The sequence below is a fragment of the Silene latifolia genome, chromosome X (assembly GCF_048544455.1).
Source record: "Silene latifolia isolate original U9 population chromosome X, ASM4854445v1, whole genome shotgun sequence".
NCBI lineage: Eukaryota > Viridiplantae > Streptophyta > Magnoliopsida > Caryophyllales > Caryophyllaceae > Silene > Silene latifolia.
In genome coordinates, this window is record NC_133537.1 from 28,010,327 (window position 1) to 28,035,573 (window position 25,247).

Consider the following 25,247-nt stretch of genomic DNA (forward strand, 5'->3'; position numbering starts at 1 on the left):
TAATGATGATGAAAGATTATTGAATTACAGGTTAAAGTTATCATACTCAAATTGTTGTGTTAAAAGAAACATGAACAATTGAAAACAAAGTGAAAAACAATAGGATGAACAAAAGCGAGACGAAGGAAGAAGAAAGGAAGAAGGAACTGCGGCAGCCTCACGAAGAGGCGCATCAGGTACTGCGTCCCTTCGAAGAGGCGCAACAGTTGCTGCGTCCTTTCTCGACGGTTGATAATCCGTAAAAAGGGTTTTAAAACAAGGTTTTACAAATCGGTTTTAAGTGTATTTTCGTCATAAATCTTACAATTGTGATTACAAAAATAAATAGCAATAATAAAATAAGAACTATACACCGTCAGACTTACATGTTTGACGAAACGAGATGAACTAAGTTAACGTTTAGTGATGCTCGACTCGAATGTACGAAGAAAGTGCCCTCTAGGAGGAAAACGAATAAGATTGATTAAGTTGATTGATTGTGGAGTTGGTCAAATTGGTCGGTCATGCAAAACGAGGCTGGTACTCAGAAGGATCCGAGTTTACGTGGTCGAAAGTTCAAGCACGTATATGCCAAAAAGTAAGAACGTGGTCTAGAATGCAAAGGGAGAAGAGCAGGGCGGACACTCGCGTGAGAAATATGTGAGACCGAAGCTCTCTATTTATATTAATCACACGGAGGAAATTAGGGTTTTCGGAGAAACTTTGGAAGTGAATCTCGAAAAGATACGAAAAATACACAGAAAAGGACTGAGGAAGAGGCGCAACAAGCACCGCGTCTCTGGGAAGAGGCGCAACACCTGTTGCGTCTTTTCCTCAGTGGTTTCCTCATGCGGAAGAAAGATTTCCGTGCTTCTATTATGGAATAGAGGATTAATCTTATTTCCTTAATATTTTATATGATAATCTCGGGATATATGTTACCAAAGATTAAAAGATTTGAAAATATATGGAATAGAAATATTCGGAACGTTGCAGAACATTCTGACTCGGCATTTTAAACGGCTATTAGAAAAATGAAGACAGTTTTTGACCCGGACTCCAAATGAACTCTAATTACTGCCAAAACGACCGTGTCGGCGCGTAGATGGCGACTATGAGGTAGACACACGTGTTTGAGCGACCATATGACGATAAACTTATGAACTGTCACAAATAGTTCCGTGTACCAAACATGCGGCCCAATCATCACCGGGTTGTTTGCGGTAGGTGCGGAAATGAAGTATCTACAGAGCCCCCACTTTGACTGAGGCTTGTACAAGGTGAAAGTCAAAGTATAGCCATTAGGTCAGTCGAAGATTACAACGTGACGACTATGGCGACGCGAGGCAGCTCAAGGGGTCTAAGCCAAGCACCTGTCGTCGGGAACATTTTAGAGTCTGTCGACTATCGGGGAAGGTCGTTTAAAGTCCATTAGACTACATAAGGAGGCTTGTCATCCATAAGAAGAGACCATACCTAAAGTTCCTTGAAACTCCAAGGGGAAATAAAACGCGATATTGGAAGAGGCAGCAGGACGTAGTCTGGAACTACTAGGAGAAATCTGCTTGGGTCGGCTTCAAACAAACTTCGGAAGAGTTTGGGGTCGATGTTGATCTCCACGTGTTGAGAGGGGCAAATGTCTGTCCGTTTACTCTCGCTGGAGGAGCATAATAGGGAACTGATCTTCATGTCTCGAGAGGGGCGATTGGCTGTCCGTGTACTCTCGCTGGGGGAATAGAATAGAGGTGTGTCGAAATATCTGTCAAAGAATATTCGCTCGTTGTGGCAAGCAAAGTCTTGGAAAATAGATAAATATTATGACAGTTTGCAGTTGGCTTGGAAATGCGGGTCCGGGCGAAGAACAAATGTCAAATGAACCAAATATACGATGTGTGGCACCAAGGAAGAGGCCCACCAAAGATGGGCCCACGAATAACGAACTTATAACGAATCTTCAAAAATTCATTAGGAGGGAAACTCAGGAAGAGGCGTAGCCAGAGCTGCATCTCTTGGAAGAGGCGCAGCACCTGCTGGATCTTTTCCTGAGTGTGGCGTTTTTGAGTAAAAACTCGATGAAACACGGGATTGTCTTCATAATTTCGAAACATAAAACCTCAAATATTCTCTCAAATTCCAACCATTTACTGCTAAAATTTGATCAAAAGCTTGCATTTGCCATTACTAATCGAGGTATGTGTATTAATCTTGTAGTAATCTTCCGTATTTGATCAAATTGGATTGATAAAATCAGGGTTTCCAACCCTAAAAAGGTCGAAAATTTGGGGCTTTTCCCCCAAATGATTTTGCCTTGTAAAATTGACCTTGGAAATGGATAATTGGTAGTATAAGGATCGTAACCATGTATTTATTTTGGATTTTCGTTGAGTTTTGACCATTTTAAGTAAAACTGAGACGGTCTCACAGCTAAACCGTATATTGCTTCGAAAATAGCCTTAGGATTGCCCATTTGCGATGCAATTTGGTATTTGGAATCCTTGTATGATGGGTAAACTTCCTACCATTTCGGAATTTTGATTTGTGACAGCTTTTTTAGGACACTTTCCTAGGGCATAATCGCCGTTATAACGAAATGCTGTCGAAATTTCGACTCGAACCCATGACTAGGCTTCAACTTAGGCTTGACTTGACCCAAATTACCACATGAGCGGATGGGTTTGTGGGAAAATTGGCCAAAAAGAGCAATTTTGGAGCTCCGAAAACTCAAAAATCCCCTAATTAAGGCTTGTCGTCACTTGACGCAGCCTAAATTCACTTTAATTTTGCAGGTGACGAGGCTTCTACGTCAAGGAGAGCTCCCATGGACGTGGACACAACTCTTGACCCTTCTCGTACGCTTGAGGAGGCGTTAGAGCAGGCTTTCACTGTCGTAGTGGCAGTTGCTGAGGACGAGGTCGTCGAGGAGGAGGAGGTTGTTGAGGAGGAGGAGTTCCCGAGGCGGGCCAACATCAGAAGAGGTGGTCACCAGCTGAGGGGAGCACCAGAGTGGGCTGAGACTTGGGACAGCAGGCATCTTATCTAGGCTGCGGAGGGTCACCTATCCTACAGGACGGTGAAGATCGGTAACTCGAACTCATCACTCTTTCATTCATCTTCTTTCATTTCTATTTGCTATTCCTTTTCCCTTTCATTCGAGCTAAAGATAGCTCTTGGTTTGAATTAAAATAGGAGATCGGGAACATCAGGTCATTCTCGGGTTACACAATGATGATGGGGGCCTATGAGAAACTGTCAGCAGAGGAGCGGACCATCATCGAGCGAGGAGCGTTTGGTGCCTTGGTACAGGCTCGGAGAGACAAAATGAGGAGGAAGATTCGGGCTAACCTTAGCCTGGTTCGAGCCTTCCTGGATTAGTTTTGGGATACGACCTCTACCTTTCACATGCCTTTCGGTGAGGTTGGGGTCTCGTTGGAGGATTACGGCATAATTTATAGCTTGCCGTGCGGGACTGAGGCGGTGGCGTGGCCGGAGACAGCCATGAGGGTAGACTCGGCTGAGGCTAGGAGCTTGATCGGCTGGAACTTGATGCTGAAGGCTGCCGCGGTTCTCGGGTTGGTGTCTAGTTCCTATGTTCGGGATTACTTGATGCTGGAGCTTGATCGGCTGGAACTTGATGCTGGAGGTTTATCGGAGCCATGATGTATTAGCGAGAGACGTGGCGTTAGAGGTTGGTGTTGCCATTTGTTATGAGAAAAAGAAGTGGTCTACAAAACAAAATAGAAGGAGTAAAACAAATGTCGTTTTAATAATAATACTCGTAAAAATTTATAATTTAAACAAGTTTTATGCATTTTTCTAGTGACCTCTACCCAACTAGATAAATGATTCCAAGACCCAAATTCATATCAACTTAGGCACGGGATAGCTGATGGAACCCTTATTAATATAACTCGGTGGATTAACGTTTAATCGATTCTACTTTTAGAACTCTTGGTCGATAAAATTACTCTAAATTTTATCTATAGCCTGGAACACATGCGACTACGGTCACGAATAATTCCGTTGAGGTCAATCCAAATTTCGAATAAATGTGTCCATGATCCAAGTTCACATTAATTTGGGCACGGGATGGCCGATGAAACCCTCATCAACACGAATTCGGTGGATAGACATTCATCACCCACTTCCCCTACGTAACAAGTTTTGTACCCCGGGATGGCCGAGTGCACTCCCTCGCGAAATAGGTTTTCATGGTTTCTACTATTTGGTAAGGTGATGCGTGTCTAAAATACGATGTTTCACACTCTTTTCTACACGCATTTCAGAGCTCAAATGTGCAATATATGCCTATATTTCCCTATTTTCCTCTACTTTCGTGTTTTTGTACTTTATTGCAGAAATGTGAAGAATTGAGCGGAAATCGAGCCAAATCCGTCCCCGAGTAATCTGCATTGCAAATGACGCAAAGGAATTGCTTAAAGAACGAGCTTGGTGCGCAATCCAAGGCCCAAGAGACAAGTCCACGAGTTAAAAGAAGTCAAGTAGCAGCTCAGCCAGTCGATCGACCAGCATCTTCAGTCGATCGACCAAGGCTCGGTTTCCAGAAGCTACTGTTGCTGAGGAGCAGTCGATCGACCAGCATCTTTAGTCGATCGACCAGATTTCGATTCCAGACGAGATTTAGAAAGCCCGTGAAGTTTAGGTTTTAGAAAGAAGTTGTTGCGTTGATTGCTATATAACGTAACACCAGCATCTAGTTTTCATATCGAATAATATATCAGAGAATACATTAAGTTTCACATCACAATAATTTAGCTTATTTCCGAGTTAGGGTTTTGGGTTATCAACTTTAGCATTGGAAATTCTGCCATTGTTCTTAATCTTTCCTCTTGAATCTCGGTATTTCTTCTGCCCTAGTATTGAGTTTACTGTTTTGCTTTTATTGTTAGTATAGGTTTGATAGTTAAGTGCCCCAAAGCCAATTATCGTTTTATCATCATTGTTATTTATTTTAAAGCATGAATTCAGTAGTTGTTATTAGTTTCATTGTTGTCTTCATCTTTAGCATGAGTAGCTAAATCTTTAGTGCTAGGATGTAGGCGATTTATGGCATAGGCGGCACTAGATTGGACACGGCCTGAACCCGCGTGTCAGTCGATCGACTGACCTTGTTGGTCGATCGACTGACCTTGTAAGGTTATCCCTCGTTTTAATTGTCTTTAATCTTGTATTTAACAAATAGAATGCATGCGACCAGTTAGATACCTATTTTGTGACTGACCCATTAGATCGAAAGATAGGGAAAGTTATTTGACCATCAATTAATTCGACTAAACTGTGCTAAGATCGAAAGATAGGTATAGTTTAGACCATTAGTCACTTTTCAGGACGAAAGTTAGCATTAGTGACATTAGGGACCTATAGCGAGATCGAGAGATGCTATTTGTTAGGAGTGGACCGAGAGGACCTCTTATTTCCCGCCTTACCTGTGTTTAATTCAGACCGACTTAGTTTACTGCCGCCGAAGCTATAATGACCCGATCATCCTAGTACCTTTCCTTTATCTGTTTAAATCATATCTTTAGTTTATTTTCTTCTTATTGTTATTAGTTATAGACCAATTCAAATCGACCCCCATAATAGTTACCTCGGACTGATCATAAAACAACTAGAATTTACAACTGCCTCCTTGTGGTTCGACCCTGTTACCACTAGCCTAGGTTAGTCTTAATAGGAGATTATAAATTTTATCTTTGGTACTCACAACGACGGGTATCAAATTTTGGCGCCGTTGCCGGGGAGGCAATAGTCCTAATTTTAGTTGTTTTTATTTTCAGTCTTTCTCAGTTTAAGGGACTTTTGTTCCTTAAACTTTTCTTATATTCTTGTTGTAGTTTCATCTTATGTGCAGGTCACAGGGTGGAGAATTATTACCATTTGACTCTGAGATAGAGAAATCTTTGCGCGGGTTGAGACGAGCACGAAGGATATTGTCGACAGAGGAAGAGCTGAGTACTCTGTCAAGCTATCTCGAGCACGATCTGTTTGAGGAAGACCAACAGTCTTCACCCACCTCTTCAGCCGAAACAGTTACTTCTCCGGAAATTCCAGTCATGGCCGAGGAAGCAAGTATAGCTAGTTTTTCTGAGCCGACAGCCGACAACCTATATAAGGGGTTCGAATTACCAGGAGATGCCAGGAAATTCGAACCAAAGCCTGCCTACATCACTATGGTTGAGAGAAATCAGTTTGGGGGAGCTGCAAACGAAGATGCAGCTAAGCACATGGAGACCTTCATAGACTACTGCTGCTCCATTCCTCCACCAACTGGCGTGACCCAGGACCAGATCAAGGAAACAATGTTCATCTTCTCCCTTCGCGATGCTGCAAGGGAATGGTATAGAGATCTGGACCGAGCCGCTCAGGAGATCACTGATTGGAATACATTGGCCTTGGCGTTCTACAAGAAGTACTTCTCTGCTTCAAGAACGATCGCTATTAGAGCCCAAATCACGGGTTTTAAGCAAGGGCCAGATGAAAATTTCCATGAGGCATGGGTCCGATTCAAGAAGTTGGTGCGAACCATACCGCACCATGGGTTTGCTAAGTGGAGTTTGTGCAATCATTTCTACAATGGGTTGTACGACGATCAGAGGGCCATTTTGGATGCTGCAGCCAACGGGAGATTCGCTGAAAATTTGGGAGCAACCAAGGGGTGGAAGATCATTGACGATCTAGCTACCCACAAGGCCGAGTATGGGAATTCGAGAGGGAACCAGAGGAGAGCTGCTGAATCTTCCTCTGTTGCTGCACTTGAGGCTCTCACCGCGAGATTTGACAAGTATGAGCTAGGAGGAGCCTCTAAGGGTGGGATATACCAAGTCAATGCTGTGTCAGACGGTCCCTTCCTTTGTGAAAGGTGTGGAGTTGAGGGCCATGTCTCGAAGAACTGCCCTAGTCCCTTTGAATCTTGTGCTGCCTTTCAACACTATAGGCAGAACAACACCTACTACGAGCCACCGCATCCGAACTTGAGTTGGAGAAGCCAAAATGTCCAAAATCCAACCCAACACCCGCAGCAGCAACAACCATATGTGCCGCCTCATCAAAAGCAACAGCAATACCAGAAACCTCCTTATGTGCCGCAACAACAACAATCACAAAATTCTGAATTTTTCGAGCTGAAGAATTTGTTGCTGAAGGAGTCCCAAGCAAGAGAGGCCGGGATGAAGTTACTAGAGAGCCAAATAGCTCAGTTGGCTAGCAAAAGTAACACTCGAGCTCCCGGACACTTACCCACTCAACCCGAACAAAAAGAGACCCTAAATGCCATCACCTTGAGGAGCGGGTCCACCCTTGATGGTCCTGCCTTGGTTGAGGATGCTGTCGAGAAAGATGAGCCAGAAACAAGCCAAGAGAAAGCTTCAACGAACAATTCAAAGAAAAAGACGTCACAGGAAAATCGATCGATCGATATACCTAGTCGATCGATCAATTACGGGTTCCAGGAGCTTCGGAATGTGCATACCATCGATCGATCGAGGAGGTTGGTCGATCGACCCATATCATCTTTGATATTGAAGAATCTCGTCCTTTAATGCCAAATAACCTACGAGATCACTTGTTTCGGGGTACCCACGATCTGAAGATTTTAGGGGCGGACCGAGTCTTTGATGGGTCGATCCGGCTCAAGTTCGATCCAATGACGGTCGATGGGTCTCATTTGAGACGGTCTGAGGAGGGATCTAGCTTCAACAAAGAGAAAGTGAAGGACTTTCAGCCTAAGTCCAAGGATACCGGCACACGCGACTTAGAAGAGAGGGCTAAGGTGCTCCTTACAGCCCCATATCCGGAGAGACTCGTGCCGACCAAAGAACAGGTATCTTTCAATAAGTTTGAGAAAGTTATCCGTAGTCTGAATGTGCAAGTCCCCTTCCTTGAGTTAGTTAACCAAGTACCCGCATACACTAAATTTATGAAACAACTGTTGTCAAAAAAGCGGTCACTTGAAACAGTGCACACTGTCGCACTCACCAAGGAGTCTTGTTCTTATCTTTCTCACACTGCGCCCCTTAAGTGTTAGGTTCATATACCTCACACTTGAAACAACTTGTTAATTATTTGTTCTTTAGATCTAGTGCATGCATAACAAAATGAAAGATTTATGAGAAAAACAATGTTCCTTACATTGTATAATGGTTCGAAAATTTGGGCACAAGTAAGGTCACCTTCCTTCACTTGTTCTTGAGCTAATAATAATGGATGATCCTCCTAAGACTCCAAGTTTAGAAGCCACTCCAATAAATTGCACCCAAGATGAATCCCAAAAATCTCTACTAATATTAACTAGATATGTAGTAGAAATATTACCTTAATAATACTAATATTCTTATATTACTACTTCTAGTAATAGATCTTGTGTATTAGTATTTATTGAGAGCTTTTATGAATTTTGCATGTGAGAAAGCTAGAGAGATATCTCAATTTTTAAGCAAAAACAACAAGTGATAAAATGAGCAACCAAATGCCCATTTTATCAAGCCAAAACCGGTGGCTTTGGGACAAAAGAGGAATCTTTTGTCTTTTGTTTTTTTGCTCTTGGTTTGTGTAGGTAGTGTGTAGGATTTTATCTTTGTAAGATATGCCATGCACAAGTCACTATCATGCATTGTTATAACAAATGAACAAGACAAACTAGAGCATCTTTTGCTCTTGTCTTTGGCCGAAATATTGGTCCTTTTATGGACCATTTTTGCCTTTTGTCATTTGTCCCACAAATGCTTATAAGTCATATGTTTAACTATCTTACATATTTAATTATTAATGTAATCATTTTAACACTTAAATATTACAATTAATAATATAATATACACTCCACTTTTTGAGTAGTATACTACCATTATATCATCATATAATGGGTCCCATAATTACTAGTTAGTTAGAATTACAACTTCTTGTAACTTTAATTAACTAATTACCTCTACCTCAAAACTTATATTAATACCTCAACTAATTTAGTAATATAACACTTAATTACTAAATTTGATCTTTATTTAATCACATTAAAATAAGACGCAAAATTGCACTCCCATAATTAAGGAATTAATTAATTCGTATCACATACAATTAATTAAATATCTATTTGGGCCTCATCCTATAGGTGTGACCTAAAGGGATCAACTGACCACCACCGTCACACGACAGTAATGTCAAACTCTAGTTAGCCAATCATTACCGATTAATGACGGTCACGATCGATCGTATAAAGAATCATCCCTCACGTATTCTTAGTATGAGATTTAATTATGATATTTAAATCATGTGATCGCACTATTGTTGAGGACACATTTCCCAACAATCTCCCACTTGTCCTCGACAAGTGTGCGTCACCAATTCTCTTGTCCTATTACAATCTCCCACTCAATGCAAGGTGTCTTGCAGGTCGTACTTACATTTGATCATATCTTGAGTGGTTTTCTCGATCTGGAGATTAACTGTCTGACCGGAATTATCAATCATAGGTACCTTCCGAGCGTGGCCACGCATTTCCAGTTAACTACTCCTCGAGTGGCCTTGAGATTTCAAACAACCCTGACAAGGGGTGGACAATTCCTATCGCCCTATTCCCTTCGTTCAGCCACAGTCCATCATAACCCAAAATATACCCAGTTTGACCTCATTTACGAAATCGTAGAGTATAAATCAAAGCTAATCAGAAGTTGTGCCAACTTGGGCGAATAGTCTCTAGTCAAAAGAATTGACTCATAAGAATACTATAGTAGCTCTTGCCACGACCAAGCTTTATGAATTACCAGAACTCTATAAGCGGTCACTGCCCGACAGATTGTCCCATACAGTCTGCCTATGTGATCGACTAGTCATCCCATATGACTCTATGGCACTTGAACTTGCCATCAATCGCATCACACTCTAGTCACTTCGAGACGTCACCTCATATAAGTAACTAGGGGCGAATACCATGTCAATCCAGTTCACTTCAATGGGGTTCAATTTGTCTCTACAACCCATTCGGACACGACAAGGTAGCGGGTGAGTTTAATAAAACTCAAACGATAAATGTGATTATCACATATGAATAGTCAATACACTATTACTACTTCTTATTCTATAATCTCTAGTGTATTAAAACACTAGTTAAAATGCAATACAAGCTTGGCAAGTGGATATACTTGATATCCATGTATTCCAACCTTTTAATTGCTATTTCCTTTCCATTCAATGTCATCTCTTAATGACATCAATGTCATCTCTTAATGACATGAATTTCTCTAAATATATGTCTAGACTTCATACTAGACCCGAGCTCTTTAACTTGAAAGAAGCTCCCACTGTTATCGCATAACTTGTGATAAAGTCATTTGTAGAGGGATTCACTCTTAATCCTTACGTTGACCATTTTATCACAACTGACTTAGATTCTTTTTGTAGAATTTGCAATGCGCGAAACTAAAACACATTTCTTAGTTTCTTACTCCTTAGTTAATAACATTAGCATAGGATTTCATCTAATCCTTTTAAGCTTGGAAACTAAAGTTGGTGCAACCCTTCAACACTTTGACTTAGTTTATTATCCAAACATGTGTACAAGTCATCAATTGTACTTTAAGGCTTTCACAAGCCCATCATATGAATTAACTTATTATTGACTCATAATGTACCTAGCAAATGGTACATCACTGCAGGTGCGTCCGTTGGCATACAAAATCATTCTAATGGCGGAAACATTAGTAATCGATTTCATGTAATCAACAACTTAATGGGTTCAGTGAACGACTATGATTCCATCATAGCAATTCCACTTTCATCATCATGAATAAGCCATTCAACTTTGTTGATGTTAAACAGATACGAAAGAACTTATCTTCATAAGACTCTCAATTCTATGCCAATTTTCTCTCACATAGATTCAAAATCTAGAATACTTTGCATCCCTTTCCAAGTCTTCCAATTACTCTTGCCAGAAGAGAGCATTGGTACATAATACTCAATAAGTAATATGTCTTCAACATATAAGACATGGATAAACCATTATAGCTCCCACTTAACTTCATGTATATCATTATACTTCAATCATGTGAATGAAACAATTCACTATAATCACATGAACGAAAAATATAATCCTTTAATGCTTGCTTAAGACCATCCTGTGATCACTTAAGATAGCTGCGCATAATATGTTAGGATTCTTAGATCTCCATCCAAGGTTTCGTGTTACAAACACTTCCTTCTCTAAATTCCCATTTTAGAAAAGCGAATTTATATTTGCCATTCTTCATAAAATGAAATGTGGCAATTCCTAACACAATTTATCTTGATTAACATCTTTATGTAAATCTTATGCATTAAAGTACTCTGGAGCTCTATTTACTTTTGAGGAGACCCGCGCCTTAAAGTAAATCTACTCTTGAGCAACAATTTTCGGATTGTAATGCTTCGGCTCAAATGTAACATGGTCATAATACTATCACTTTCACAAAGTAATATTTTTAAACAATAAAGACATGTGCGATAAACTCCCACTGAACTACGATTCCATTCTATCTTCATAGACAATAGTTCAATACCAACTCCCACTCTATAATTCTATTACTTTCACAAAGTAACATTACAACTATAAGAGATGTTTGTGACGATACATTCTACTCCCACTCTATCTCTCAGAAATACACCTAATTTCTTGAGAGATAGCTTTGTGAGTCACAAACATATATATTTTACGGTGTATTGGGATTTATCCAAGATAATGTATTAGCCTTCAAAAAGGCCATCCCAAACATGGTAGTTTGATTCATGTAATATGGTTTAATAGACTCTCTATTCTAGGTATCTCACGGTTGACCATCCAATTAGAATAATATGTCCAATTACTATCATGAATTCCCTACTTGATGAATTCAAAAACTCATTACAACTTTAGAATTGATCTTATATAAATAAGTTGTTACTTTAAGTAACAAAAACATAAGGAGAATCAGATTCATAGCTTATGGACATATAATGATCCCATCATCATAATCGTCTAATCAATCAATTTAAGTTGTTTATCTAATGTTTCTCTACGCAAGTAATTTAATGATGATGATTTTAGAACAATTTAACATAATAAAACAAGTGATTTGGGTTGAAAACCAAATCACCAATATCCAAAATACAACCCGTGTTCAAAGGATACAAACCAATTTCCAAGTCACACAAGGAAATCAAAATAGTTCTAAAACATGAAATTCATCATAAAATTAAAGACAAAGCAAATTTAAAAGCCAAGCTTCCATTGATCCATCACCATGGTCGGCTACTCTAGCTTCCCTCGTGATCCTCTAGACTTGCTTTTCCTTGCCTTTGTCCTTGCTAGGAGGAGGCCCTATTTACAATAAAAAGGGTAATCATCACAACTTGTATCACATACTAATTGAGATTGAAACATAAAAGATAGGGATATTTATATACCTACTGGAGTAACCTTTCCAGCTTTGATGTCGCCAAGATACTTGGAACAGTTTCTCTTCCAATGCCCAACACCACAACAATAGTGGCACTTGTCCCCGGATGGGGCACTGTACTTGGGCTTGGAGGTGCTTGCTTCATAAGTCTTAGCTGAGTTCCTGTTGGGAGTTCGCTTCTTTCCCTTTTTCCCACTTTTCTTGAAGGTTCTTTTGCTCTTCTGATTGACATTGAGCACATCTTTGGTGGTGCTAACACTTAGCCCCATGTCCCTTTCGGCTTGCACAAGCATTTTGTGCAACTCATCAAGGGAAACCTTCTTATCTTGCATATTAAAATTCACCCGGAATTGAACATATGCTTTGATTTTGCTTAGGGAATGAAGAATTCGATCAATCACGAGTTCATCGGGAATTTCCACCTTATGCGCTTTCAAGGTCTCAACATGCTCCATCAACTTGAGCACATGTGGGCTCACCTTTTGGCCCTCTTTGATGTTTAGATCAAAGAATGCAGAAGCCGCCTCATATTGAATGACCCTAGGAGCTCGTGAAAACATGTTCACAAGCTTCATATAGATCTCATGAGCGGTGCTAATCTTTATAGCACTTCTTTGGAGTTCGGCCTCCATAGCAAAGATCAATACATTTTTCATTGCGGCCGACTCCTTTTGGTAATCCTCATAGGATTGCCTAGCGGCGGACCTAGTATTAGGTGGTTCGGTGGGAGATGCCTCGGTAAGGTAACGAAGCTTGTCGTCACCTTGCGCGGCCAATTGAAGTTGTGCATCCCAATCGGCGAAATTGGACCCATTCTTTTCTAACTTACATCGATCCATGAAGGATCGGAGCCATGACACATTGGAAAGCGGGGTGGAACTAGTGGATGCGGACGCGTTTGGAGTTGTCATTGCAGTTGATTAAAACAAATTTGACTACAAAATAGGAAATGAGGAATTAATATACATCTATCGTTTTAATAATACTCGTAAATTTAACTACAAGTATTGCATTTATATAGTGACCTCCACCCAACTACATAAATGATTCCGAGATCCAAATTCATATCAACTTGGGCACGGTGAGCCGATTCATCCCTTATTAATATAACTCGGTAGATTAACCTTTTAATCGATTCTACTTTTAGAACTCTCGGTCGATAAAAATTACTCTAATTCTCATCTTTAGCCCGGAACACATGCGACTACGGTCAACAATACTTCCGTTGAGCTCAATCCAAATTTCGATGTAATAACTTTTTACTACCCCACTTCGCCAACGTAACAAGGTTTGTATTACGGTGAAGCCGGATTAACTCCCTTGCGAAATTGGTACTTCATGAGTTTCTACTATTTGGTAAGGCTTTTTCTCAATTTTTAATATGTGAGAGGTCTTGTCAATTTATTATCTATCACGTTTTGAGTGAACTAAAGCGGTGAACTACGATAATTATAATTGACACGGTCGATGACTCGATATGATATGCATGTGTTGTTATGGCGATTTGGCAATGCATGTAACATATTAAAAGAAATGCAAAGCAATAAATAAAATTCCTAGTATGGCCTTCCTAAAATAGAAAATCAAATAATCTATTACATATTCGGAAACCAACTCCTTTGGTCCCTTGAATCTTCAATTGGCACGCCTCCCAAGACACCGTCTTTGTCGGATCACCCTTCCGAATGGCACCGTCTTTGAAGATACTCCAAAATTACAAATAATAATAAAAATACAAAGCTATTCCTATTATACATTTGTAAAATGGAAAAACTAATGAAATAAAAATAAAAATAAAAGTGATACGAGATCACATTAAATTACAACCGAATCAATATTCCCTTTCATTACGGGTAATATCGATTAAAACTAAGGCCATACTAAGATAAAATTACATAATTCAAAATTATATAAATAAAAGACATTCAACAATTGAAATATGCAGCATTATAATATGTACCTATCATGCAAAATCATGTGCCAAATCGCCGTATTTAACTTATGTCGTATATATAACCCGGTTTCATGGAAATGTGTGATAATAACCTTTTAAAATCACTAATTAACACTTAAATCACATCTAAGCTCAAGTTAATTATCCTAACACATTTTAGGACTCAAAAATTAGTCATCACTAAATTTTTGACAATAATTCAACTTGATTTAATTTTATGCTCATTTTTGACCTTAAAATCATCATTTATATGTAATAAATCCAAATTAAATCATAAAAGTTTTAAAATTTGAATTTTAAATTTTTGAACATTCTGGAATAATTCCATGACCCTCATAATGTCAAAAACCATGGTTAAAATTTTCGAATTAATTTTGAGAAAATATAGTTGCATTTTATCGGTTTTATCTCATAAAATACATAAAGTATCCGAAAATTACTACAATAATTTTTACAACTTTAGATCTGATTAGTGGGATATTAATGCAACTTAAAATAATTTTCTCAAGCCATGCAATACGTTTTAGCTAATTTTTGCTAAAATAGCCACTATTTATGCCATTTTTACTCAAAAATCCATAAATCATGCTAAAGAAGATATTTAAATCTAGAAATTTACATACTCTCTGTAAATCTTGCATGTGACATCATATTAAAAGATCATGGCTTAATTCGAAATTTAACTATTTTTAACCATTTTACCTCTTTTAATCCATTTTTATCTCATAAAAATCATAAATCATGCAAAATTAATCAAATTAACTCGTCCTTTTACACACAACTTGTAAAATATTCATGTGAGGTCATATAAATTTTCCAAGGTCAGAAACGAAATTTAACTATTTTTAGCATTTTAATTCCCATTTTAGTCATAAAAATGTAATAAAATGACCAAAAATCCTTAAAATGAGCAATAAATTTCCATGAATCATAAAAATGACCTAAAAACACTTTAGGACCAGAATATATAACATGCATGGTGATTTCGTGGCTTATACTTATAAATCACAAATTTTTTAAGTTTTATATGTTAACCTTTTAACTCGGAAAAACAATAACCGATTATGCATGCAACATCCTATGCTCTGATACCACTTGTTAGGTTCATATACCTATTATTAGACTCCTCTAATAGTGAACTAATTAACTTGTTAATTATTTGTTCTTTAGATCTAGTGCATGCATAACAAAATGAAAGATTTATGAGAAAAACAATGTTCCTTACATTGTATAATGGTTCGAAAATTTGGGCACAAGTAAGGTCACCTTCCTTCACTTGTTCTTGAGCTAATAATAATGGATGATCCTCCTAAGACTCCAAGTTTAGAAGCCACTCCAATAAATTGCACCCAAGATGAATCCCAAAAATCTCTACTAATATTAACTAGATATGTAGTAGAAATATTACCTTAATAATACTAATATTCTTATATTACTACTTCTAGTAATAGATCTTGTGTATTAGTATTTATTGAGAGCTTTTATGAATTTTGCATGTGAGAAAGCTAGAGAGATATCTCAATTTTTAAGCAAAAACAACAAGTGATAAAATGAGCAACCAAATGCCCATTTTATCAAGCCAAAACCGGTGGCTTTGGGACAAAAGAGGAATCTTTTGTCTTTTGTTTTTTTGCTCTTGGTTTGTGTAGGTAGTGTGTAGGATTTTATCTTTGTAAGATATGCCATGCACAAGTCACTATCATGCATTGTTATAACAAATGAACAAGACAAACTAGAGCATCTTTTGCTCTTGTCTTTGTCAAATATTGGTCCTTTTATGGACCATTTTTGCCTTTTGTCATTTGTCCCACAAATGCTTATAAGTCATATGTTTAACTATCTTACATATTTAATTATTAATGTAATCATTTTAACACTTAAATATTACAATTAATAATATAATATACACTCCACTTTTTGAGTAGTATACTACCATTATATCATCATATAATGGGTCCCATAATTACTAGTTAGTTAGAATTACAACTTCTTGTAACTTTAATTAACTAATTACCTCTACCTCAAAACTTATATTAATACCTCAACTAATTTAGTAATATAACACTTAATTACTAAATTTGATCTTTATTTAATCACATTAAAATAAGACGCAAAATTGCACTCCCATAATTAAGGAATTAATTAATTCGTATCACATACAATTAATTAAATATCTATTTGGGCCTCATCCTATAGGTGTGACCTAAAGGGATCAACTGACCACCACCGTCACACGACAGTAATGTCAAACTCTAGTTAGCCAATCATTACCGATTAATGACGGTACCGATCGTATAAAGAATCATCCCTCACGTATTCTTAGTATGAGATTTAATTATGATATTTAAATCATGTGATCGCACTATTGTTGAGGACACATTTCCCAACATTAAGTTAGAGGACCCGGGCAGCTTTTCTGTCCCTTGTAGCATAGGTACCTTCTCAATTGAGAAGGCATTGTGTGACTTAGGGGCCAGTATAAGTGTCATGCCCTTGAGTTTAGCTAAGAAACTCAAGTTGACCCGGTTTGCTATCACAGAGATGACAGTTCAGATGGCTGACCGATCTGCGGTCGAGCCAATAGGAGTCCTAGAGGACATACCCGTCCAGATAGGGAAGTTTTTCTTCCCTGTTGACTTTCACTACAACAAATCATCACTTGCGCCACGAATTATGCCACGGGAACTCATAATTCGTGGCTAAATTTTGCTTAGCCACGGAAAAAACTTATTCATTATTTTGGAAACAAATTTATGCCACGGGATAACTTTTCCCGTGGCAAAAAGTCACTTCCGCCACGAATTAGGCTACACCCGTGGCAAATAATCATTTTAGCCACGGCCTATGTCACACCCGTGACGAAATTTTATTTAGTCACGAATTGTTCCGTGGCAAATATTATTCTAGCCACGAACAACAAACACCCGTGGCGAGTATCTTTTCCGACTTAAATCTGAATAAGTTTAATCAAATATAATAATATGAAAATACATTTGAATATAAAAATTTAGAAACACTTTGATTAATTTAATTAATATTTTTTATTGTTTTATTTAATTTAATAAGAAATTTTAAAATTTTATAAACTTATATGCAAGCAAAGAAAAGTTTATCGTCTAATTTTTTGATTTTTTACAGATCACATTTATGTTTTGTAGGTTTTTCAAAATATTGATAATTTTAAAAAAATTGTTTTAATATATACTCTATTTATTAAAGTCGTGAATTTCTTTTACTTTTTTAAATTAAACTTTATAATCTTGAATAATAATCTTAAATGATCGTATCACATTTAAAGATATAGCATAATAAATTGAATAAAAATGTTATTTACCATCTATCTTTCAAAATCCAAAATTAATATATTGTTAAACTGTTTCATTCAAAATTTTATTTCCAACTTTATTTATAGGATATTTATAGAAAAATTTGAATTTGATATAAAATTTACGGAAATTTCCCATGGTACCCTCAAACTTTGCCAGATTACGCATGGTACCCCTTATTTTAAGCTTATACATATGTTGCCCTTGTGTTTACCTTTTTCATTCCCAGAATACTCTTTGGGGAAATTTCATCATAACGTCTTTACTCCTATAAGTAATTTGATGAGTAATTGTGCATGCTATGTTGTTATTGTTATATTATTTAGGTACTAAATGTTAGTTTATTAGACAAAATAAGGATTTAGGTATTATTAGATGACGAATTGATAGTGTATTAGATAACAAAAAAAGGCGTCACAAGGCATATGAGTAGCGACGTTATGACGGAAGTTTGTCAAAGGGTATTCTGAGACTGAAAAACGTAAATACAGAGGTAGCATATGTAAAAACTTTAGAAAAAGGGTACCATATGTAATCTGTCAAAAGTCGAGGGTACCGTGAAAAATTTACGTAAAATTAAACTTGCTAAGAAAAAAAAATTTGAAATTTTTTTTCATTGAAAATGAGCGCATCACACGGAAAAATATATATAAATTATAATAATTTAGGGTCACATGTGCAAATAATGTGAAAATTTTAAGAAAAAAAATGACAAATCATAACAAAGAGAAATCAGTTTAGGAAAATAAGCGATTCTTTTGTACAATAATCTTTTTCGTGGTTTTTGGGTAAAAAAGTGACCATTTTTTGGTTAATAGTGATCACTTTGGGGAAAAAGACCTTTAATTATAAAAAGCGGTAATTATTTTACCAAAAAATGGTCTCATTTTTCATATCGCAGGTACAATTGTTATACAATAGAATTTGCGAAGAAAAATATACGAAAAAATGAGTACATGAGAAATGAAAATAAGTATGTCGATAAACAAAAGAAATAAAAAAATGTTAGGAAAACACAATTAATTTTACTTTTTGGAGAAAATGGTTTCCGACTTGGGCAAAAAAATGATGTCAAAATCATTAATCAGGAGGTTAATGTCGAAAATTTAATTGTTTCGGCCAAAATAATGTTTTTCCCGCAAAAATTGTAAAACATTTAACATTTATGTAATTAAATAGTACTAAAGGTAAGATTTGTAAGAAAAAAATAAACTTAAAAGGATTCAAAGTGCTAATTATATCAACAAAGGTAACATTCAATTTCGGTGGCACATCAAAATAACTCTACGGTTAAGCGTGCTCAGGTGAGAGTAGTGTTGGGATGGGTGACCTCCTGGGAAGCCTCTCCGATGCTCACAAATGCATGACTCGTGAAACGAAATAACGTTCAAATGAATCAAGTTAACTAGCGAAACAATTACCTAGATTGCCACGGTTTCGTATATGATAAAATACCCATTGTGAAAAATAAAAAAATTATTTTACGTTTTATTTATTTAATTTTCATATATATTGTTTGCCACGGGAATTATTTTTTCGCCACGGGAAATTTCTTTGGCCACGGGAGTTATTAGCCACGAGAGAATCTGTGGCCAAAAATTCAATAATAGCCACGTTCTTGTTTTTCCCGTGGCTATCCCTTTGCCACGGCCACTTGCGTCACGGAAGGTATTCCCGTGGCAAAATGATTTAGCCACGGAAATTTAGTACTTGCGCCACGAATTTAGCCGTGGCCCAAGTGCTCATTTGTAGTAGTGTTTGTTGTCCTTGATATGCCTGAGGATGACCATATTCCCATCATTTTGGGTAGGCCATTTCTGCACACTGCTGGTGCAGTTATTGACGTCGGTTTAGGAACCTTGACCTTCAAGGTTGGGAAACACTCTATCATTTTTGCCCAACCTGCTAAAAAGAAGGACGCCATGTGGCCAGTTACTTGTAATACGGTCTCTGAAAAGAGATCGTACTTTGTGCTTCCGAATCGCTTTGTCCCTATTACTCTCTTTGTATTAACCCCTCCGCCCCAGATTGGGAGCAAAAAGGAGGAAGAATTTGTTATTTTAGATAATGCAGGAGCTGGTTTGGGGAAGGAAGAGCCGTTGGATACTCCAGCTGTGACAAAGCCTATCATTCAAAGAGGAGGTCCTGGATGCCTAAGCTATGGGACTGATGAGGAAGTGGAAGATGAGCCAGCCCAAGGTGAGATGGGTGATTTGGATTCCGATGATTCCGAGGGAGTCCTTGATTGGGAGATGACGGCCGATCACCGAGTTCTCTCCATTGTCAAGCTAAGAAGGGTGCAACTGATAAGATGAGCACCATTGAGGCTACCTCTAGTAGCCAGAAGCCAACGAAGTGGGCCATACCGTGGTCCTTTTTGATCAACTATTAGTTGATCAAGTTCGTTATAAACTTCATTTTATTGCTTTCGAACTATTTTCTATTGCTTTTGTGTGCGCGAAAACTTCGCTTTTATTTCGTTTGCTTAGGATTTTCAAGTGTTTTAGACTTCGTTCTGGGTTTTGCGCAATTTTGGGCGCGTACTATTGTGCATTTGCAGGTATTTAGAGCTTCTTAGCTCAAATCATTGAGCAATTACGAAGAAATAAGACATCGTAAAGAGTGTTTTCGATCGATCGATCGGCACCATTGGTCGATCGATCGAATTGCGCAGTTTACAGAGCTCGTGTTTCGCCACTGGTCGATCGATCGCCCCTTTAGGTCGATCGACTCACTCGCTTCTTTGCTATATTCGTTCACGACCTCTCCCCTGCTGTGTTTGGTCGATATGCGGACCTAAGGGAGTTTTCTACTCCAATTTATTTTCCGTCGAATTATCTATTTCTTCTTTTGTCTCATTAGTGCACAATACTTACGCTTCAAAATTGTTTTCTTCGGTCTTATGCGTGGTGTTTTCTGTCTTTCAGGCACTCTTGTTGGTAGCATCTTTGCCATCTTTGAAACCTCCTAGCTCATTTGGTTTGGGGAGGTTTCCCTTTCGCGCTTAAAGTCTTGTGAGTTCCCAAGTCTTTACCTTATGTCATTGTGTTTTTATTTCCTTTTTCTCGCAAATTCCCATTTCTCTTTGCTTTCATCATATGATTTTGCACAATGGGGACATTGTGCGATTTGGTTTGGGGAAGGGTTTTGCGTCGCACTTCATTCATTTGTTTGCATTCACGTTTAAATTTTGGTTTGCATTGTTTATTTCAGTTTCATCATATATCAAAAAATTCAATAAAAATTGAAAAATTTCAAAAATTTCCATAAAATGCACGTTTATTTTAGCATATAGGTCGAGTCGGAACGGTAGTATTTCAAGGATGATTTTGCATTTGCACTGTTTTGCTCGAGCCTTGCTTGACTTACATGTTATTAGTAGAATCATAAATGCATACCTACGAGTTTTCGTTAAATTATTTCTTTGAACTTGAGACTCGACTTTGAAAATTGGCAACCTACATCATATTTTCTGAGTTTTAGAGCCTATAACTGGTGACATCTATGACCAGTTCATTTAGGAATGTGAGTAGTACTCCTTATGAGACATGTTTCCTTAATTTGCATAAATATGAATTCGATCTACTTAATACCTGTGTGCATTCGGTTTGTGGTTAGTTGACACATGTGGTAGAGGTTTCCTTTTCTCATTTTACCCATAAGCTTCACTATGCCAAAAATATCCTTTTTGTCCTATTTACTACATCCTACACATAGCCTGTCCCTTGTCAAGCTAGTAGTCTGTGTTTTCGGGATTGTTACTCAGATTTTGGTAGCATATGCTCTGTTGAGACGATAGTTGGGAAATGAAATGAAAGAAAAAGGAAAGAAAGAAACAAAAAAAAGAGAAAAAAAAGAAGATGAAAAAAAAAATGATTCGAAAAAGAAAAGAGGTTCTGTACTGTTCAAATGGGTCGATCGACTGCTCCTTTTGGTCGATCGACTGTGATTCGAAAAGAAAATCAATTCGCATAATTTAATCCTTATCTTTTGGCGATTTTTGCTCCCATATTTCATTTATATCTTATGGGGAGTTAGTTGATTACTGTTAGTTTGGAGATTGTGAGTTTTGTGCTTGCTATAGCACCGTTTCACTTGATTATGAGAAAGAAGTTGGATATTGTCCTATGGTTCCGTTTTGGTACTAGCTTGATCACCTGTACCTCCACTTTACCATAAAATGTTTTGCCTCATCTTACCCATACCTCACATATCCCATATATACCTCGGCATGTGTCATTGGTCATCTGTTTGGTTGGAATGCATATGTACGGTTGTAGAGGTCGTTTTCATATTTTATTGCTGGCATGTCCTCATAGGTCGTAGTTAGGTGAGGGTCACTACAAAATTAATTCTTTCTATCTTACATTTATATCCGTGCTTAATTGAGTGATTTGAGCGACCCGTGAGAGTCCAATTTGGTAAGTCTCTATAGTCAAGGGTGCAAAGTAGCGATTTTTGACGACTTTATTACTCGTTTGCATGATTCACATTACTAGTTGATTGTTGGTTGTGCATTAAATCGGTTTAGGTTTAACAGTTTGCAAATCGCTCTGAGATTGAACTCGTTCCATTAGGTTGTTAGATCGAGTCTAGTTCTTGCTTGGGGACAAGCAAGGTTTGGTTTGGGGAGATTTGATGCGTGTCTAAAATACGATGTTTCACACTCTTTTCTACACGCATTTCAGAGCTCAAATGTGCAATATATGCCTATATTTCCCTATTTTCCTCTACTTTCGTGTTTTTGTACTTTATTGCAGAAATGTGAAGAATTGAGCGGAAATCGAGCCAAATCCGTCCCCGAGTAATCTGCATTGCAAATGACGCAAATGAATTGCTTAAAGAACGAGCTTGGTGCGCAATCCAAGGCCCAAGAGACAAGTCCACGAGTTAAAAGAAGTCAAGTAGCAGCTCAGCCAGTCGATCGACCAGCATCTTCAGTCGATCGACCAAGGCTCGGTTTCGAAGCTCATTCTTTGAGGAGCGATCGATCGACCAAAGCATCTTTAGTCGATCGACCAGATTTCGATTCCAGACGAGATTTAGAAAGCCCGTGAAGTTTAGGTTTTAGAAAGAAGTTGTTGCGTTGATTGCCATATAACGTAACACCAGCATCTAGTTTTCATATCGAATAATATATCAGAGAATACATTAATTTTCACATCACAATAATTTAGCTTATTTCCGAGTTAGGGTTTTGGGTTATCAACTTTAGCATTGGAAATTCTGCCATTGTTCTTAATCTTTCCTCTTGAATCTCGGTATTTCTTCCGCCCCTAGTATTGAGTTTCTTGTTTTGCTTTTATTGTTAGTATAGGTTTGATAGTTAAGTGCCCCAAAGCCAATTATCGTTTTATCATCGTTGTTATTTATTTTAAAGCATGAATTCAGTAGTTGTTATTAGTTTCATTGTTGTCTTCATCTTTAGCATGAGTAGCTAAATCTTTAGTGCTAGGATGTAGGCGATTTATGGCATAGGCGGCACTAGATTGGACACGGCTGAACCGCGTGTCGATCGATCGATCGACCTTGTTGGTCGATCGATCGACCTTGTAAGGTTATCCCTCGTTTTAATTGTCTTAAATCTTGTATTTAACAAATCGAATGCATGCGACAGATTAGATACCTATTTTGTGACTGACCCATTAGATCGAAAGATAGGGAAAGTTATTTGACCATCAATTAATTCGACTAAACTGTGCTAAGATCGAAAGATAGGTATAGTTTAGACCATTAGTCACTTTTCAGGACGAAAGTTAGCATTAGTGACATTAGGGACCTATAGCGAGATCGAGAGATGCTATTTGTTAGGAGTGGACCGAGAGGACCTCTTATTTCCCGCCTTACCCGTGTTTAATTGGACCGACTTAGTTTATCGCCGCCGAAGCTATAATGACCCGATCATCCTAGTACCTTTCTTTTATCTGTTTAAATCATATCTTTAGTTTATTTTCTTCTTATTGTTATTAGTTATAGACCAATTCAAATCGACCCCCATAATAGTTACCTCGGACTGATCATAAAACAACTAGAATTTACAACTGCCTCCTTGTGGTTCGACCCTGTTACCACTAGCCTAGGTTAGTCTTAATAGGAGATTATAAATTTTATCTTTGGTACTCACAGCGACGGGTATCATAAGGCTATGTCTCAACTAATTGTTTTAGCGAGAGGTCATGTCAATTTATTATCTAGCACGTTTTAAGTGAACTAAAGCGGTGAACTACGATAATTGTATTTGACACGGTCAATGAACTCGATAAGATGATGATGCATGTTTTAGTTATGGCGATTTAGCGATGCATGTGACATATAAATAAAATGCAAAACATAAAAATAAATCCTAGTATGGCCTTCCTAAAAATAGAAAACTATTTAACTATTACATATTCGGAAACCAACTCCATTGGTCTCTTGAACTTCGGTTGTGGCACGCATCTCGAGGTAACACCGTTTTATGTATCGCCATCTTGGAAAAATCCGTCTTTGGGAACTCCGAGATAAATTTAATTACATAGCAAATAACATAATTTCCTATTATACATTTGTAACTAAAATAAAATAAATCTATTAAATTACAAAACGGTGATACGAGATCACAATAAAATTACAACCGAATCGATATTCCCATACATTTCGGGAAATACAAATTAAAATCTAAGGCCATACTAATTAAAAATTACATAATTCAAAAATTACATAAATTAAAATTATGACAATCATAAAGAAAATGCAGCATTATAATATGTATGAACATGCCCAATTTTATACTAAATCGCCTTTAAATAGCCAATATCGTATATTACTCGGTTTTTACGGATTTGCGTGATCTCAACATTTTATAATCACAAAATTACATAAATTCATATTTATGCATAAGTTAATTACCCTAACCTCTTAGGACTCAAAAATAGTCTTCACTATTTATTTGACCATAATTAACCCATATTTCTAAAAATTGTTCATTAATGGACTAAAAAATATAGAAATAAGCTATAAACTTCAAATAAATCACAAAATTTCAATAAATTCAAAATTTGAAATTTAAACTCATGAACATTCTGGAAAAATACCATGACACTCATAATATTCAAAAACTTAGGTTAAAAATTTCGAAATTTATTAGGAAAAACAATGTTGCGGTTTATCGGTTTTAACTAAATAATCATAAAAACATGTGAAAAATTATATTCATTAACTTTTAAATTTTCGATCTGAAAAAGATAATAAAATGCAACATATAATGTCTTTATTTAGTCATAGAGTATGTTTTATTAATATTTCACTAATAAAGTCACTATTCATGCTATTTTTCTTCAAAAATCCATAAATCATGCAAAAAGACTTCAATATAGCCTATTATTTTACACACATCTTGTAAAATTGCATGTGACAACATACTAAATTTCTATGACCAGATTCGAAATTTATCTCATATTAAGCTTTTTTTTTACCTAAATCCGAATTTAATAATGAAAAATCCATTTTTCGAGCATAAGAAGTCCAAAAATTATGACAATTTACAGGTTATCTCAAAATAATATATTTGACAACATATCCAAAAATCAC

At 37.2% G+C, this 25,247-nt stretch overlaps 1 protein-coding gene across 1 annotated transcript; it reads right to left on the minus strand.

The window, feature by feature from the left end:
* Positions 1–12,027: 12,027 nt before the first annotated feature.
* On the minus strand, positions 12,028–15,896 carry LOC141621313 (uncharacterized). Its single transcript, XM_074437915.1, has 2 exons — positions 12,406–15,896; positions 12,028–12,319 (listed from the first exon to the last, which is right to left on the minus strand). Exons 1-2 carry the CDS (start codon positions 13,307–13,309, stop codon positions 12,276–12,278), a joined length of 948 nt encoding a protein of 315 aa, XP_074294016.1. The 5' UTR covers positions 13,310–15,896; the 3' UTR covers positions 12,028–12,275.
* Between the last annotated feature and the right edge of the window lie 9,351 nt (positions 15,897–25,247).

What these genes read in the sequence shown, in the direction of transcription:
- LOC141621313 (XM_074437915.1), bottom strand. Translation starts at nt 13,309, where the DNA reads ATGACAACTCCAAACGCGTCCGCATCCACTAGTTCCACCCCGCTTTCC. An exon ending in TGGAAAGGTTACTCCAGTAG is followed by an intron (nt 12,320 to 12,405) that starts GTATATAAATAT and finishes TATTGTAAATAG; the next exon opens with GGCCTCCTCCTAGCAAGGAC.